At 43.6% G+C, this 19,877-nt stretch overlaps 1 protein-coding gene across 1 annotated transcript in view; it reads right to left on the bottom strand.

Moving 5' to 3' along the window:
* Positions 1-19,877, bottom strand: part of LOC124795499 (chorion peroxidase-like) — a 244,959-nt gene that overhangs the window by 126,149 nt on the left and 98,933 nt on the right. The window contains exon 2 of the mRNA XM_047259556.1: positions 1,839-1,988. Within this exon, the coding sequence (XP_047115512.1) occupies positions 1,839-1,988 (150 nt within the window). The remainder of the gene's footprint in view (positions 1-1,838; positions 1,989-19,877) is intronic.

Here is a 19,877-nt window from a genome sequence, read left to right as displayed (position 1 = left end):
TGAATAAAAAGGTAACGTGAATTGAGATATTTAAAATTTATATTTGTACATGATAACACATTAGAGTTTCAAATATGACGCACTATAATTTATTCCTGACGTTCAACTTACATGCGAAAGCGACGTCTGAAAATTTGCGCCTGGCCAGGACTCGAACCCGGATTTCCCGCCTAACGCGAGCAGTCGTCTTACCATTTCGGCTGTCCGAGGACGATCTCCGGACTGACCAAAATTTCCGCATGTCACACACCTATTTATTTTTGCTTATACATTATTAAGTCATTTAGCCACACTTGCACATCTCGTGAATGAAGCAAGGAATGCAATGAATATACTGACTACTAAAAAAAAAAATCCGGAGAGGTGTGAGTAGGACTTGCACACCGAGGTTCCGTACAAACTTAACTACGTATACAGATAGTTCATCCATTCCGGGGATCGAGAATCTCCAAGATTTGTGCCTGTTATCGATATTGATACTGGCAAGATATCGGTGCCAGGAATTCCAAGGCTTTAGAGAATGTTTTATTTTCAAGTTTTATGTCTGCCACTTACCGGTAGATGACAATGGCGCCATTTTCATTTTCACAGAGATGATTGACGAATTCTTCATATTTCAGCCAATTTACCACGAAATACTTATAGATTATACACGCAAAGTTTTCTGAAAATTAGTCCTGTAGTAAGGTAAAGCATTTCAAAATCTATACAATAGCTCCCCAGATTAGCCAGGACATACAAAAAGAAGCGAACTGTAGACCAGTTTGTACAGGGTGTAACCGGTACAAGTGCAAATATTTCTATTGGTGACTGAGGACAGCCGCGAGGGATTAGCCGAGCGGTCTGAAGCGCTGCAGTCATGGAGTGTGCGGCTGGTCCCGGCGGAGGTTCGAGTCCTCCCTCTGGCATGGGTGTGGGTGTGTGTGTTTGTCCTTTGTGTAAGGTTAGGGATTGATGACATTAGCAGTTAAGTCCCGTAAGATTTTACACACATTTGAACTTTTTTTTTACTGAGAACGGGGCACTGAACAAAATTACATCAGCATTTACGTCATTTGCAGAATAATAGTTATAGGTATTACATGTCGTATGTGTTTAGGTTGGGTAGCACTTCCAAATACATCGGACAAGAGAATGCCGTTAATGCTGACTTTCCCCTGGACAGCAGATCTGGTATTGAAGTGTGGGGGCGTGGACGCAAAACGGTTAGTCTATACTGGCAGGTGTAGACTACTCAGTTACGGCCGTGCAGAAAACAACAGGTCGTAAAGTTTGTGATGTGTTCGTCGGAACACAGTTCAGAGAAAAAACAGCCACCTACAAAAATATCTAAACTTATTCCCGTTAAACATATGTAGGGAGAGATAAGATTTAATAAAATATTTTTTATTTACTTAAACATGACTACGATTTACTTCTTTTTTTTTTTGTATGAGAAAGTTTTCGAGTGTAAAAATATTTGACATAAATGGCCGTATCTTTTAATACCATTGACCTATAAGCTTACATTTTTTACGTCCCAAGGGACCATAGACCTTAGTATGTGGCATCAATTTCATCATGATACTGTTCTCCATTCCTGGGAAAGACGGATCTTAACAGTCGCACAGATAAACGGACAGGCGGACAACATAGTGATGATCTCATAAGTGTTCCTTTTTCACCATTTGAGGTACTGAACCCTAAAAACCAATGGAGAACCATTTGATCCCAGTTACATTGTTTCCAGGCAGAGGAAACTTTGTACTAGTTCATTAATTACTGTTTCCCAAGTGTCCGGGTAGTTAAACAGAGGAGGGCGATAGCAGAGGGGCTGGGTGGGAGGCGCAAGTACTCACAAGGTGCCGCGGAGCGCGTTGAGGGCATAGTCGTAGGCGCTCGTCCTGCCGGGCCTGTCCAGCACCAGGGCGCAGTCGCCGTCCGCCACAAACTGCGTGTTCGCCACACCGCTCCACGTCACCAGCAGCGCCAACACCAGTGGAGGCCAACTGCAACACGAGAAACATATCATGTTTACGGGAGAAGAGGCTTGTACACAACTCCAAGTTGTCATAAGCATAATACAAAAGTACATGAAAGTGAGTTTTCTGTTAACAATAATCTCCGGATAATATACCTCAGACTTTAAGATTCGATGATGACATTGTAATTGTGTTAGAGACAGCAAAAGACTTGGAAGAGCAGTTGAACGGAATGGACAGTGTCTTGAAAGGAGGATATAAGATGAACATCAACAAAAGCAAAACGAAGATAATGGAATGTAGTCGAGTTAACTCGGGTGATGCTGTGGGAATTAGATTAGGAAATGAGACACTTAAAGTAGTAAAGGAGATTTGATATTTGGGAATCAAAATAACTGATGATGGTCGAAGTAGAGAGGATATAAAATGTAGACTGGCAATGGCAAGGAAAGCGTTTCTGAAGAAGTGAATTTTGTTAACATCGAGTATAGATTTAAGTGTCAGGTAGTCGTTTCTGAAAGTATTTGTGTGTAGTGTAGCCATGTATGGAAGTGAAACATGGACGATAAATAGTTTGGACAAGAAGAGAATAGAAGCTTCCGAAATGTGGTGCTACAGAAGAATGCTGAAGATTAGATGGGTAGATCACATAACTAATGAGGAGGTATTGAATAGAATTGGGGAAAAGAGGAGTTTGTGGCACAACTTGACTAGAAGAAGGGATCGGTTGGTAGGACACGTTCTGAGGCATCAAGGGATCACCAATTTAGTATTGGAGGGCGGCGTGGAGGGTAAAAATCGTAGAGGGAGACCAAAACATAAATACACTAAGGAGATTCAGAAGGATGTAGGCTGCAGTACGTACTGGGAGACGAAGCAGCTTGCACAGGATAGATTAGTATGGAGAGCTGCAGTCTCAGGACTGAAGACCACAACAACAACAATATGCCTCATGAACAGCCTTTCTTAAATGTAAACTGAAATTATATTTCGAAACAAAACATAATAGGCACTTGACTTTTCTTGGGAGCTGGTTGACGTAATTCCACAGCTTTTCATTGAACACTACCAAGTTTTTTAATCCTTACCGTTTACAAAAATGGATGTATGTATGTGTGTATGTTCCACACCTCCTCCTGAATCACTGGACCGGATTCCAACCACACTTGGTACACGCATCCCTTACCGTCAGGTAACAATCGCTGTGGGAGTAAGAACCATCTATGTTTCATAGTTCAGGAGATGCGACGTCGTAAACACTGAGATGAATGAAAAAATACCGTATCATGCATAAAGTTTTGGTACACTTATTCTTTACTACTAATACACTCGTACAATACATTCGACTTACGGAAATCCCTGACACCTCGCAGCGCTTTTGACAGTTTTCAACTCCAAAGTACAAACGGCTGTAGTCGGATACAATAGGCGTCTGCAGAGCTATGAGGAGGCGTTGCCGTAGATACATACGGTTACAAAAACGCGCGAAGCAGCTCCGGCCAGCCTACTAGGAATATCGTTCATCACAAGTTTCCAAGTTAAATAAACATCACAGGGAATTAATATTCTGCGTAATATGTTCCTTAATTTGTGTACTGTCCTTACACATTTTTGTATTAGCTGCGGATGTTTCTATGTTTCTTTGTATGAGTGTTCAATAATTTCAGAGGTGTTTCACGAATGCATAAAAATTTTTTGTTTTCGTTTCTGATAGATGCCCGGTTTTTCAGCTAGTAATTCATAAAGAAGATGCACAGTGATATTACCACATGCCAAAATTCCAAGCAAAAGTTCTTTTGAATGTAGCTAGGAATAACTCTAAATGTGACTTCAAAGTCACAGCTCACCTTTAGCCTAATTCTGCTCTTTTTGCATACTAATGACTAACACTGGGCAGCAAAAACCTCTCTAATCATGCCTCTCAAAAATATCTAAAAAATGTAAAAAGAGTTGCCAAACGCTTCTGACCTGAAAAAATATTTCGTCGGTTTCGACTGTCCTTTCAGTTTCATTAGCATTTCAGTTTTCGAGAACGGCTAATGAACTACAGCAGTTCATTTCCCGTAGCGTGAAGTAGGAAGTAGGAGAAATTTACGTTTATGTGATTCCTAAACTTTGTCGCAACTAAATCATTGCTCTAAAGCAATGGAAACTGTGACAAGTAGACAGACTTTCCGTCACAAGTACAGTTTCCACAACAAGGTGAGGTATTACCTTATGGTGGATTTATATTTCAGATTCCGGTTCGCTATGATCCCAATTCATTCATAGTTCTGTATTCTCATTTCCAGGAAGGTTTTCTTCTCATAAAAGCTCTAATTGATAGACTGCAATTTGAACAGAAAGCTGGTTCATGTAGATGCTCTCCTAGTTCAAACAATTCCAATATAATTTGTTTATTTGCTTGACCACCATCCGCAGCAAGCGTATAAATATTCCTTTTATAAACAGACGAATAACTAGAGTAGTAATTTATTTATATAAAAACTAAAACACGAACTGTTTCCTAATCTAGAAATATCACGTATATAAACAAAACTGTATTATTTCAGATTAAATCTACTGAAAATGCCTTAATGTGTAAGGGGGAACTCGTCTAGAGCGAATGAAATAGACAGCAGCAAGAAAAAGGCGTTTAAATGCACGAGAAGATTTCACAGTGTGTTCCTTAGAAGTAACATAATTGCCAGAGAATCTCTTCATATTTACGTATGTAAATGTATGTGCGGAGGACCATTGTTGTGATCACTTCTATCAAACATTGTTAAAGACTGCGTAGAACTCGTAGTGAAGGGATATGTAGCACCCACTTAGCGGATATTGGTAGAAAAAGTGAACCTTGTCACCCCTCCCTCCCTCCGCCTCCATCGTTCAAAAATGTTCAAATGGCTCTGAGCATTATGGGACTTAACTGCTGAGGTCATCAGTCCCCTAGAACTTAGAACTACTTAAACGTAACTAACCTGAGGACATCACACACATCCATGCCCGAGGCAGGATTCGAACCTGCGACCGTAGCGGTCGCGCGGTTCCAGACTGTAGCCCCTAGAGCCGCTCGGCCACCTCGGCCGTCGCCTCCATCGTTGAGTACATGTAAGAAGATACTGCACTCCGTTAAAGGAAGGATAGAAGAGTTTAGTTTCTGTTAGACATCGAGACCACTAGAGACTGAAAGGATGTTTATGTTTAACAAACTTTGCGTGTAACAACTTACCTACTTGTAGGCATAGGACAGGAATGGTATTAATAGAACCCAGTATCGAATAAGGCAGGACGATACATGTAAGAGAAATGATTTTATGTTCTGGGTCGTGTAACCAGAACTTGTTGTTAGTGGAAACCATCTTAAGCAAAATTGTAGATTCTTTTCAGGTTGTAATTTCAAAATCATTCAGCATTGTTGGCACTACTGTTTTCTTTTGAAACTCAGAGAAATGTATGCGTATTTTGGGAACGGAAAATATTTTGTGAACAAAGCCGTCTAGATCGCTTAATATACTACTTTATTTCAACATCGTTTTAGCTACTGCTGCCATCAGCTCAAGACATTGAAAATGTAATGTAACATTCAGAGTCAATCAGTAAAATCTGTACATAAACATGGCATTAGCTGTCAAACAGTGATAGATCACTATATTCCTCTCTTAATAAGACGTGAAAGAGCCAAATGAAAGCAGAAACAGAATATAAGAGAGTGCTGGAAGAGAGTGAGAGAGAGTGAGAGAGAGAGAAAGAAAGAGAGAGAGAGAGAGAGAGAGAGAGAGAGAGAGAGCGAGAGAGAGAGAGAGAGAGAGAGAAATATCATATGAAGATGTAACATTCGGCTAGTGTGATGCTCCATCACACCGTGCTGGCATTTGTAAGTCGTTTGACGAGTCTTATACCTCTGAATAGTCAGCACTCTAGCGTTTTTTTTTTTTTTTTTTTTTTTTTTGGCATACCTGGCGCTATTTATGAGACTGGAACGGACTGTAGGAGCCAACCGCCCAACCCACCCTAACATCTACCTGTGAATATTTACTTTATACGTGGCTCAACGTGTGATTACAGCATAACTTACCGATGCCTGCGCCAGTTTCAACCAAACTTCAAACATACATAACTTACTCTCTGGAATACATACAGTAAGGATGACATCTCCATCATATCTAGACTTGGGGGTGGATTTAGAAAAAAGTTTTTATGTATAAGTAAGGATAACTTTGGAACTCATGGAGCAGCTTCAGCTAAATCTCATACACAGGTTACTAACTGCAATACCGTAGTGATAACACAGCCCGGGTTGTTCGAGCAGGTGGGGGGAGAGGAGGGGGAAAGAAGTAAGGGGTCACGTGCAAATATCAGCATAATTGTACGAAGTCTGGAGATATTTGAGCATACTTCGTACAAGTATTACATACGTTGGACTCCGTACACATATTATGCAGGATTTGTCGACCTGGAAAAATCGTTCGGCAATCTAAATTGGTGCAAGATTTTCAAAATTCTCAGAAAATTGGTGTATGCTGTTCAGAAAGAATGAAGATACACAGTACCTAAAAAACCAAGAAGGCTCAATAACAATGGAAGAACAGCGACGAAATGCTCAGATTAAAAAGGGTGTAAGAGAGGGATGCAGTCTTTCGCTCCTGGTGTTCAATATGTATATCAAAGAAACAATGGCGGAAATAAAAGATAAGTTCAGTCAACAGTAAGATTAAAATTCGGGATGAAAGGTGCTATCCTGGGTGAAAGTGAAGAAGAATCACAGGACCCGTTGAATGGAGTGAACAGTTTAATTAGTGCAGAATATGGATTGAGAGTAAACCGACGAAACGAGGAGTAATTAGGCGTAGCAAAACAGAAATTGGTGATAAACTTTGTATCAGTGTAGGAGACCACGAAATAGACGAAGGAATTTGGCACCTTGCAAGCAAAATAACAAACAATGGACGAAGCAAATACATAAACATTAGAGTAGCAAAGACAAGGAAGATATTTCTGTTCAGAAGGAGTGTAGTAATATTTATTATTATAAAGTATTTGTTGTGAACGATTATGTATGTAATTTTTATATAGTTATATATCGATTTTACTCGTCAATTTTAACTATACCATTTGATGTATAATATCTCACGTAATAAATACATGCTTAGTTGTCAACCATGTAATACGGCATTCGATTGGTGGGGCTAACAGTATCTATTCTCGAATAATGTTGCCTTATTCTGCAGTTGACGTCCGTATTCTTATGGATATTCCCCCGTTCACCCCCACCAGCCATCATCATAGGTATAACATTTTATTCTGTAATTATTGTAGCTTTTGTTCTTGATGTTTTTAGCCATGTTACCATAACCTTTTTATCGAAGTCCGGTTGCCAACCAAAATTAATACCTATTGCGATCAAGACTGTTTTACTAAATAGAAATTACACCGATCGTTGTTCATTCCCCATTGAAAGAATGTCTTCTAAAATTTTTCGGAAACAATCCCCCAGGCTGTGGCTAGGCCATGTTTCCGCAATATCTTTTCTTCCAGAAGTGCCGCTGCTGAATGAAAGTTTCATCCCGGAAACAATCCCCCATGCTGTAGCGAAGCCAAGTCTCCGCAGTATCCTTTCTTCCAGGAACCCTAGCACTGCTAGATTCGCAGGAGAACTTCTGTGAAGTTTGGAGGGTAAGAGATGAAGTTCTGACGGAAGTAAATCTGTGGTGATAGTTCGTCAGTCGTGCTTGGGTTACTCAGTTGGGGTGGCACTTGCCCGCGAAAGGCAAGGTCCCCGAATTCGGGTTCTGGTCCTGTAGAGAGATTTAATATGCCAAGAAGTTGGGGTGGCACTTGCCCGCGAAAGGCAAGGTCCCCGAATTCGGGTTCTGGTCCTGTAGAGAGATTTAATATGCCAAGAAGTTTCATTTCTGCAAATAATTAAGTAACCAAGGGGTCACTTAATAACTACTGCTGGGGTAATGATAAGTTTAATCCTGTCTCGCTGGTCGAAGCGAGGCCTATGATCCTTATTTAGACTTATTTTACCTGTGTAGCAGTTTTAGAAAGGAATCCAGATACGCAAATGAACGCTTCCGAATGACGTACGAAACAGCACGTCACGTAGTTTGCCTCGCACGCAGCACGTCACCAAAAGAGTGTGAATTTTGCCACGGCCACCGGCGTGATCTCGCTACGGAAGCTACGGGAAACCAACGAAAGCAACGTTATCATTTTCACTTGAAAGCCGGGGCTGTTTGCGCGAGCATCATGGCGTCCTTTTAGAGGTAGACTTGGTCCCTTGCTGCTGACGGTTTCGATGTTGTAGAGTTACACTCGTGATTTGGGAATGGCGGCGGCACCAGAAGCGACTCCGTTGCCTAGGGCGGAGGCCTTGCCTCTTGGGCGCGAATCCCCGCTGGCTGATTCTCAGCGGCCAGGAAGCGGCTTTCTCCCAATCGGCAGTGAATGCGGAGCGCGCATTGCGGGGAAAATCTGCCTCTTCGTTTTCATCAGGAGAAACCCGGATCCTCGGTTCATCCGTCAGCCTGCTACTACTTCTTTGTGAATCTTTATTTTCCGGCACAACTTTCCCGTAAATTTCCGAGATGAGCCACCAATTATTCTCTGCTGCTTTCTGGGAGAAGGTATGGGACTCAAGTAAGTGCAAGGTGAATCAACATGACATTGACAGATAGTTCTAACGACACATACAATCTCCAGCATCTTAAGCAGATATGAGATGGCTATCTCAGTGGATTCGAATTAGTGGAAAGCATGCGCTACTTTTTATGGGATGCCACATGAGCTTCAAACGTTAAGACCATTATTCCTCGCTCGGCACTTACGAACAACGTGTATGATACAATGAAAAATATACCTACTCTCAGCACAGAAACAGTGTACTTCCTAAAGAGAGGAAACCAATTTTTCGGAACTCGATTGGTAAAATTTTCCACTACGTGATCAAATATAAATAACTGTTACACTTAACAGTGCGCTTTTAAAGCATCCTTTAGTTATGGTGGGTGGTCCTGCACTGACAGTTACAGAATCTTCAAAAGTTGGAAAGCTAGCGGCGGGAAGTGGTCGCTGCCATTCTCTTTGACATATTAAGGGTAGTGTGTGCACTTCCACGGAGTGATGAAAAACTATAAGCAAAACTGTCAGTACGAAAACGTTTCCCCCATTTACAGAATATCAAAAAAAGTTTTCCAACACCCCTGTTCCCAGAGCTCCTGCGGATATTGTATCACAGACAGAGTCTCTTTGACTGTTTGGAGATGTCACGAAACCCGCCCAAAGATGTAAACAACTACGCATGAGCAGCACCTATTAGACGGAGGGGTCCGACAGCTGAACAGTTCCAGTCATTCCACCAGGAAGGAGGTACACGGCTCGTGTTGTCTGTAGTTCAACTATGCCTAGACCGTCAATACCGCGTTTCGATCGCGTTGGCACTGTTATTTTGTGCCAGGAAGGGCTCTCAATAAGGAAAGTGTCCAGGCGTCTTGGAATGAAACAAAACAATGTTGTTCGGACATGGAGGAGATACAGAGAGAGACAGGAGCTGTCGATGACATGCCTCGCTCAGGCCACCCAGGGATAGTACTGCAGTGGATGACCGCTATCTACGGATTATGGCTCGGAGGAACCCTGACAGCAACGCCACCATGCTTTTCGTGCAGCCACAGGACATCGTGTTACGACTCAAACTGTGCGCAATAGGCTGCAAGATGCGCAACTTCACTACCGACGTCAATGGGGAGGTCCATCTTTGCAACAACAACACCATGCAGCGCGGTATAGATGGGCCTAACAACATGCCGAATGTACCGCTCAGGATTGGCATCACGATCTCTTCATCGATGATTGTCGCACATTCCTTCAACCAGACAATCGTCGGAGACGTGTTTCTAGGCAACCCGGTCAGGCTGTACGCCTTAGACACACTGTTCAGCGAGTGCAGAAAAGTGGTGGTTCCCTGGCAACCCGGTCAGGCTAAACGCCTTAGACGCACTGTCCAGCGAGTGCAGCAAGGTGGAGGTTCCCTGCTGTTTTGGGGTGGCATTATGTGAGGCCGACGTACGCCGCTGGTGGGCCTGGAAGGCGCGGTAACAGTTGCACGATACATGAATGCCATCTTCCGACCGATAGTGCAACCATATCGGCCGCATATTGGCGAGGTAATCGTCTTCATGCACATCTCGTGAATGACTTCCTTCAGGATAACGACATCGCTCAACTGGAGTGGCTAGCATATTCTCCAGAGATGAACCCTATCGAACATCCCTGGGATAAATTGAAAAGGGCTGTTTATAGACGACATAACCCACCAAATGACTGGGTGTTGTGTGCTGTTCTTAGGTTAGTTAGGTTTAAGTAGTTCTAAGTTCTAGGGGACTGATGACCATAGCTGTTAAGTCCCATAGTGCTGAGAGCCATTTTTTGACCCACCAACCACTATGAAGGAGCTACGCCGAATCGTCATTAAGGAGTGGGACAATCTGGACCAACAGTGCCTTGATGAACTTGTGGATAGTATGCCACGCCGAATACAGGCATGCATCAATGCAAGAGGACGTGCTACTGGGTATTAGAGGTATTGGTGTGTACAGCAGTCTGGACCACCAACTCTGAAGGTTTCGCTGTATTGTGGTACAACATGCAATGTGTGGTTTTCATGAGCAATAAAAAGGGAGAAAATTAGGTTTATGTTGATCTCTATTCCAAATTTCTGTACAGGTTGCGGACGTAGGTACTGAGGTGATGCAAAACTTTTTTGTGTGTATATTATTATTATTAGGGAAAGTGCAGTAACGTATTTTACGAATAAGTAGTCTTCACAGTGAAAGGTGGCTATGATGACTTTAAAAAAATTACATGACTGTGTACCACAGCCACAAAATCTTAAAGCCGGTCACTCATGTCGGAGCGCTGATCGTCTAAGTCGGTTGCAAATCGCCTTACGCTGAAGTACTTCTTCACTGTTCCGAAGCGATAAAACTCATCAGCGTTCTTGAAACGGGTTATGAGAAAAAAGTAGCCAAGAATATTAGGGTTGATCGTGTCGTCGACGTCGAGGTCATTAGAGGCTTAGAACATCCTTGGTGTGCGAGAGGTTAGGAAAGAAAGTAGGAAGTGTCGTTTTCAGTCGGGACAAAGTCGGCCGTTGCTGCAGATGAGTCAGTTAAATGACGAAAAACATGAATCTACATGGTCGATTCCATAATTATTTGAAAACGTAATATTAAGCTTCAAAACTTGTCGTGTAACAAATAATAAATTACTGGTAACTGAAGCAGACTTTCATTCTATTAATGTTCCACATTTGCGGATGCTCGACTGATCAAACATTTTCTCGGAAGAAGATTTGACTCACCGACCTCCCGAATGTGAGTCTGTTGACTTAAACACAATTCGTTTCGTTCCGTAAAGAAGCATCTTAATGGTGACCTCCATACAACTCCAACCTAGTACCTTGTGATTTACACCTGTTGTCACTGTCTGTCATTGTCTACGCGGAAGGAAGTGGTGCTCCAGCGGCAAAGCGCGTGCCTCAAATCGAGAGGTCATGAGGTAGAATCCCGGTCGGACTTAGGTTCGTTCAGTCTGCTTTTTAATCCAACCTCCACGTCACAAATATATGAGGAATCGATGGAAACGACACGTGGCCCGCACTGCATGTTAAATTGTAGATCCCTTTTCCGCAGCTGGACAATTGGTGTAGGTTAGGAACACGCAACCCCATAAGCGTCACTGGATGCGGATATGGAGGGGCATGTTGTCAGCACACTGCTCTCCTAGCCGTTGTTAGTTTTCGTGACTAGAGTAAATCGTAAATGTATGCGGAAAATTGTCTTACCAGTTGTGGCTACTTTAATATTTGGGTACTGGGGATATGGGTAAGCTCGTAACGACCTTGTGCACCAATTACTGTCCGGTATCTCCTCCAATTTGTAGATTTGTACAGGTTGACACTGTCCTCCAGTTGACTGAAGCCTGGAGGTTGTAGCGCATCCGACCTACTCTAGTGACGCCAAGGCCAAGTCTGCACTGCGTCACAAGGCAGGAAAGCGGCACAGGTGTTCAGGGGCTAAGGAGCGAGCGCAGCAGGTGCGGGACGAGTGTGCGACCCCAGAGGGCCACCTTGCGTCTGGGTCTCGGTCCCCCTGGTAACAGGTGTCTGACGCCGACCACCACGGCCAAGGCCCGCATTCTGCAGCTGCAGGTGAACCTGAGTCGCCACAGCCCTGTGGTCCCGTTACCGTCGCTCGCAGACACCCGATAGGCGCACCCACTCTTTCCTTCACCGTTGAGGAAGGTCAGTTACGTGACCATCTGCTTCCGCGTCACGTTTCGAGGTACAAGTTCAAGATTCTAAAAGCGTACATGACTACGTCTATATCTTTACCCTGAAAGCCACTGTACAGGGTGTACCGAGGATACACGGTGTACTGACGGTTTATGTAGCTGTGATACGCAACCAGTTGCTTTTTGAGTTTGACACCATCGCACCGCCTCTGTAGCCGAAAGGATGCCTTCAGTACGACAGGACGATGGTGTGATTCCTGGTACCTCATCAGATTTTTTCCGAGGTTGGGAGATCCGGAAGGGGTCCACTCAGTGCTTGTGAGGCCAAATCAGGAGCTACTTGAGTGAAGAAGTAGTTGTATCATATGGATTCATCTGCTGGCAATAACAGTTGGAGAGATTGGTATCACCCTGATCTGTTGCCCCACGATCATAGATCGCTCCTTGTACTGCCTTGTTAGCAGACTCGGGAATGGATGTGTGTGATGTCCTTAGGTTAGTTAGGTTTAAGTAGTTCTAAGTTCTAGGGGACTGATGACCACAGATGTTAAGTCCCATAGTGCTCAGAGCCATTTGAACCTTGTTGGCAGAAGACGACCAGTCGGAACAGGCCTAAGAACTAATCCGTGAGTGGCGTATATGTTGCCTCTAACTTAGCCACACTAGGCTCATCATGAGACGGAGGTACTACAGAAACGTTGTTTTGTGAACTAGACACCAGGGCCGTGGTGCTGCCAAAAATAACATAAATTTAGACCCTAGCGTCTGGCTGCAGTATTCATAGATAAATTACAAGAGTATAATTTTTTGCACCACGTGCAGCTAGACCAGCATCTTCTAAGGCGCTTTACACGCCAATATGTTGTGCTTTCACCTCCTTCTAAACGAATGATCTCCAGTGTCATAATAGTTCTGTTCGCTTATTTCTCACGGTTCAAGAGTCGACCGTATCCTGCGGTTACGCCTTGCATCCACAGTCGAGTCCCAGCCCTCTCCAAGTTTTCTCTCTCGGTACGTGCTTCTTTCATAAGATTTTCGACCTAGAAAAAGAATTCGAAAATGTAAGATGGTGCAAATTCTCACAAAAATAGGTGTAACTGATAGGGGATGACGGGGCCTACACAATTAACAAAAGAACCATGAGCGAAAATTAAGAATCGAAAATCAAGATCGATGTAATCAGTTTGTTTAATATACGATGCAGTCTTTCCTACTAATTTACCTTTATATCGAAGAGGCAATGGTGGAAATAAAAGAGACACTCAGGTGTGGGATAGGAATTCATGTTCACAGGATATCAAAGACAAGACACTCTGGTAACACTGCTATTCTCAGAAGAAAGTGAAGAATCGGTACACGACATATGGACTGGAATAAACGGTCTAAAGTGTACACATTATGGTTTGAGAGTAAAACAAAGAAAGCAGTGCTGAAACTAGAGATAAACTCAATATCAAAATTGGAGACCAGTAAGTAGAGGAACTGAAGGGACTCTGTTGCCTTGGAAGCAACAAAACACATGACAAACGAAATAAGGAGGACATGAAAAGTCAAGTTTCACTGGGAAAGATAGCAGTCATGGCAAAAAGAAGTGTATTAATATCAAATTCGAGCCTTAATTTGAGGAAGAAATTTCCGAGAATGTACGTTTGGAGCGCAGCACTGTATGGTACTGCGCAATGGTTTGTGGGAAAACGGAGACGGAAAGGAATCGAAGCATTTGAGATTTGGTGCTATAAAAGTAAGTTGAAAATGCCGTGGATGGATAAGATGCGAAATGAGGTGGTCTTGATCTTATGACGATAGTGAAAGACATCTTCATCTGGAAACAATCTAAGAAGTCTGCTCAGATTGTCTCCTGAACCGTTTATGACAGCTTTAATAATGGGTAATAAACTTCATCTTTTCCTTTAGTGCTGTAAGTGTGGAAATCATCAAATTGTGATGGGTTATCCATGACGAAGTTTCTTAGCGACTTTGTTTTGTGATGGTGCAGTTAAAATGCCCAAGCGCTTTGAGAGGAAACCATTTGACGACCGCAGCTGAACATCAAGGATCATTCTCACTGCTCGCTTTTGTGTAATCAATACTTTCTTTGTAAGTGATGAGTTACCACAGAAAATTATTCCATATCACAGTACTGAGTGGAAATATGCAAAATATGTGAGGAGGCTGATTCGTTTCCTTCGAAGACCAGCAATTATACGAAGACTAAAAGTAGATGAACTAAATTATTTCAGAATCTCAATAATGTGCTTCTTCCGTTTCAAGTTTTCATCAATATGTTCACCGAAAAATTTGAAGCACTCTACCCTATTTACTAACTCCTGTACATGTGCTATATAAGTTGCTGGTATGACTGTCGTACAAAAATGAATGTAATTGTGTTCTCAAAATTAAGGGAGAATCGATTTTCAGAGAACCACTTAATAATTCTTTGAAAAATAATTAACAATCTCTTCTGTTGCTTTCTCTCTCTAATGGGATTATTACAGCACTAAATAGCATGCGAAAGTACCATTTCTGCTTGTTGAAAGATACGTGGAAGGTCATTCTTCTCTTTCTAATGGGATTATTACAGCACTAAATAGCACGCGAAAGTACTATTTCTGCTTGTTGAAAGATACGTGGAAGGTCATTCACATATACAGGGTGTATCATAATGAATGGCGTTAACGCATACAGTTGAAAGTACACGATACTAGAAGCAAAAAAGTCCCAATAACCATAGGGTCGATAATGCCTTCCTTAAGAGCTACGAGCAATTTTCATCTTCGGTACTGTGAAGCAAATCTCTTTTACTGTAAGCTCTTTGCTTTCCATATTTTGGAAAATGGTAATGTGCACTAAAACAAGGAAGAAATGTCCAGCAAAACAAGGGCACTCAAATGCATACCTTAAGAGCTATGAGCAAGTGCTCATCTTCGCTACTTGGAAACAAAACTCTTGTAATGAAAAATTGCTCATAACTTTCAAGGTATGCATTTTACAGCAAATGTCTACTGGACAGTTTTTCTTGGTCTGGTCCATACTACTATTTCCCAAAATGTGGAAAGCAAAGAGCTTGCGCTGGCCGAAGTGGCCGTGCGTTTAAAGGCGCTGCAGTCTGGAACCGCAAGACCGCTACGGTCGCAGGTTCGAATGCTGCCTCGGGCATGGATGTTCGTGATGTCCTTAGGTTAGTTAGGTTTAATTAGTTCTAAGTTCTAGGGGACTAATGACCTCAGAAGTTGAGTCCCATAGTGCTCAGAGCCATTTGAACCAAAGAGCTTGCATTAGAAGAGATTTGCTCCACAGTATCTAAGATGAAAAACTGCTCGTAGTTCTTAAGGTAGGCAATTTCGACCCTATGTTTACTGAGACTTTTTTGCTTCTAGTATCGTGTACTTTCATCTGTATGCGTGTACGACATTAATTATGATACACCGTGTATAAGCAATAGGAGTGGAACCAACACCGAATTGCCGGCCGCGGTGGCCGTGCGGTTCTAGGCACTCCGGTCCGGAGCCGCGATTCTGCTACGGTCGCAGGTTCGAATCCTGCCTCGGGCATGGGTGTGTGTGATGTCCTTAGGTTAGTTAGGTTTAAGTAGTTCTAAGTTCTAGGGGACTGATGACCACAGCAGTTGAGTCCCATAGTGCTCAGAGCCATTTGAGCCAACAACGAATTCTGTGGAGCTCTCTTCGTGACTTCTCTCTAGTCATTAAGATTTTCTTCCTTTCCAAGACTGTCTGATTTATTCAGTACAACTCTTTGCATTCTGTTTGTTAAATATAATTCAAACCAGTTGCGTATAATGCAATCTATCCTAGAAGATTGGAGTTTCTCTAACAGTGTACCATTATCTACACAATCAAACGCGTTGGAAGAATCACACAAAATTCCAACTGACGATATTTTATAATTTAATAACTTTAATTTTTGGTTGCTGAATATAGAAATAGCATTCTCAGTCAAAGACCCTTCTGGAATCCAAAGTGTGATATGTTAAGTAAATTATTTCTACGGACTTAAGCGTGAGAGTACTCTTGATTACATTACTTGATCAAATATGTTGGAAAAAGGTGTCAGTAAGAAAATTAAACCATCATTATTTAAGTCTTTCTTATTACCTTTCTTATAAACCAGTTTAACAAACGCATATTTTAATCTTTCTGGAAAAATTCCTTGTGCCAGTGATGTATTACATATATCAATGAGGACATTACTTATTAAGTTAGAGCAATTTTTCAGAATTCTGTTTTGAAATTCCGTCAAACCATACTAGCTTCTTTATTAATGTTTATAACTGTGTTAATTTCAGTGAAGAATGTTGGTGCTACTTTTGTTTGTTTAAAGTTTGGGGAATACCAATTTTAATACATTCTCTTAGCCGGCCGCTGTGACCGAGCGGTTCTAGGCGCTTCAGTCCGGAACCGCGCTGGTGCTACGGTCGCAGGTTCGAATCCTGCTTCGGGCATGGATGTGTGTGATGTCATTAGGTTAGTAAGGTTTAATTAGTTCTAAGTCTAGGGGGCTGATGACCTCAGATGTTAAGTCCCATAGCGCTTAGAGCCATTTGAACCATTTTGAATACATTCACTTGCTTCTTCTAACGAACCATTTTATGTTATTTTTGCTACTACAATTAGAAAGTGATTTTTAAAAGTAAACACAACTTGGGAATTATCATTCTCAACATTATAATGTGCTTTATTATGGTGTCTTGAACACTGACTAGCTGTCCTATTCCCCACTTGAAATCATCATCCTATATAATTTTAATCTTATTTTGGACATAATTCAAAAATGGCTCTGAGCACTATGGGACTTAACATCTGAGGTCATCAGTACCCCAGAACGTAGAACTACTTAAACCTAACTAACCTAAAGACATCACACACACATCCATGCCCGAGGCAGGATTCGAACCTGCGACCGTAGCGGTCGCGCGGTTTCAGACTGAGGCGCCCTCGGCCACTCCGGCATTATTCATTTCTGGCAGGCCGTGCATACTCTTGGACATTTTACTGACGTTCCTTAAAATACTACAGTATTTTTGTAGTATGCTCGGCTCATTTGCTTTGTACAGAGAGTACAATGCAAATTAGATAAGATCAAAAATAAAAAATAAATAATTCTCTAAATCTGTTACTGACGACTTAAGTAAGATATTCTTGTTTCTGGAAGCACTCTTGGATACTGAATGCAACCGCAGAAAATGTGCTAGTTATTCGACGCGCCGTTTTCCGGCCAGCCCTATGCAGGCAGCTGCCGCTGCAGACGGCCGCAGCCGCAGCCGCAGAGGGATCTGGAACTGGTCCTGCATCCGCGTGTCGCGTAGCGGCGCGGAGGCCGGGGCGTGGCTCGCCTTGAGACGGCGCGGCGATCCGTATCGCGTCTGTCCACGCGCAGCCAAATAACGGACGCCGATCTCCCGGCCGCTACAGTGGAACAGATCTGACTCACCCAGTGGTCCCGTCTGGCAGGCACAAGCTGCTTCCGGAAACATCTCTCGACCTTTGCTTTTGACACCTGCGCTTCAGAGACACGGACTGTCGCAAAGTCCCTTGTCTCAAAACCATCTCACATAACCTCGTATGCACGTATATTATTCCTCTTGTAGAGCTTGACATTGGTGCTGCCCGATATACACTCCTGGAAATGGAAAAAAGAACACATTGACACCGGTGTGTCAGACCCACCATACTTGCTCCGGACACTGCGAGAGGGCTGTACAAGCAATGATCACACGCACGGCACAGCGGACACACCAGGAACCGCGGTGTTGGCCGTCGAATGGCGCTAGCTGCGCAGCATTTGTGCACCGCCGCCGTCAGTGGCAGCCAGTTTGCCGTGGCATACGGAGCTCCATCGCAGTCTTTAACACTGGTAGCATGCCGCGACAGCGTGGACGTGAACCGTATGTGCAGTTGACGGACTTTGAGCGAGGGCGTATAGTGGGCACGCGGGAGGCCGGGTGGACGTACCGCCGAATTGCTCAACACGTGGGGCGTGAGGTCTCCACAGTACATCGATGTTGTCGCCAGTGGTCGGCGGAAGGTGCACGTGCCCGTCGACCTGGGACCGGACCGCAGCGACGCACGGATGCACGCCAAGACCGTAGGATCCTACGCAGTGCCGTAGGGGACCGCACCGCCACTTCCCAGCAAATTAGGGACACTGTTGCTCCTGGGGTATCGGCGAGGACCATTCGCAACCGTCTCCATGAAGCTGGGCTACGGTCCCACACACCGTTAGGCCGTCTTCCGCTCACGCCCCAACATCGTGCAGCCCGCCTCCAGTGGTGTCGCGACAGGCGTGAATGGAGGGACGAATGGAAACGTGTCGTCTTCAGCGATGAGAGTCGCTTCTGTCTTGGTGCCAATGATGGTCGTATGCGTGTTTGGCGCCGTGCAGGTGAGCGCCACAATCAGGACTGCATACGACCGAGGCACACAGGGCCAACACCCGGCATCATGGTGTGGGGAGCGATTTCCTACACTGGCCATACACCACTGGTTATCGTCGAGGGGACACTGAATAGTGCACGGTACATCCAAACCGTCATCGAACCCATCGTTCTACCATTCCTAGACCGGCAAGGGAACTTGCTGTTCCAACAGGACAATGCACGTCCGCATGTATCCCGTGCCACCCAACGTGCTCTAGAAGGTGTAAGTCAACTACCCTGGCCAGCAAGATCTCCGGATCTGTCCCCCATTGAGCATGTTTGGGAGTGGATGAAGCGTCGTCTCACGCGGTCTGCACGTCCAGCACGAACGCTGGTCCAACTGAGGCGCCAGGTGGAAATGGCATGGCAAGCCGTTCCACAGGACTACATCCAGCATCTCTACGATCGTCTCCATGGGAGAATAGCAGCCTGCATTGCTGCGAAAGGTGGATATACACTGTACTAGTGCCGACATTGTGCATGCTCTGTTGCCTGTGTGTATGTGCCTGTGGTTCTGTCAGTGTGATCATGTGATGTATCTGACCCCAGGAATGTGTCAATAAAGTTTCCCCTTCCTGGGACAATGAATTCACGGTGTTATTATTTCAATTTCCAGGAGTGTATTTCTCAGCAGGATCTATAAGTGCTCACCGAGAGTGGTTGCAGACGAATTTGCTAGACAAGGGTGTTCTTTTCACGTACTTCTAGATGTCAGCTGCAATGTGCTAATATTATTAATATCTACAGCCATTCTTCCTCACTTCGTAATTCAGCTTTCTTTATCATGTACAGTACAAGAAATACCATCATCTTTTGTAACAGAACGCTTAATTTTGTTTTTAACGTAAAGTATTTCTTCTATTCGTACTAGGCGTCTAGTGGTCTATAAATATTTTTTTGGGAAATCTGTAGTATTTCCTGGAAGCACATTTAAATTGTCTATTTCCATTTACCCACGACAACAGTTTTTCATCACCCCAATGTGTCGTGCATCTGTGTTGTTCTTGTGACTGTTCCTGTACCGATCGGAAGGTCACCTCTGATGTTGTTTGTAAAAACATACACAGTTACCTAAGAGTAGAACGCCATATTCGAGTGGATTGCAGCATTTCAGCTTAAAGTAGACGACCAATAGGGGCTCATTCTAGACATCCGTGGAACAGAAGAATGAACATCCGCCTTGCCACGAAGGACAATCCCGA

Source organism: Schistocerca piceifrons, chromosome 1, assembly GCF_021461385.2.
Source record: "Schistocerca piceifrons isolate TAMUIC-IGC-003096 chromosome 1, iqSchPice1.1, whole genome shotgun sequence".
Classification (NCBI taxonomy): domain Eukaryota; kingdom Metazoa; phylum Arthropoda; class Insecta; order Orthoptera; family Acrididae; genus Schistocerca; species Schistocerca piceifrons.
The sequence above is the reverse complement of the archived record's forward strand: the minus strand, read 5'-3'. Positions and strand labels throughout refer to the sequence as shown.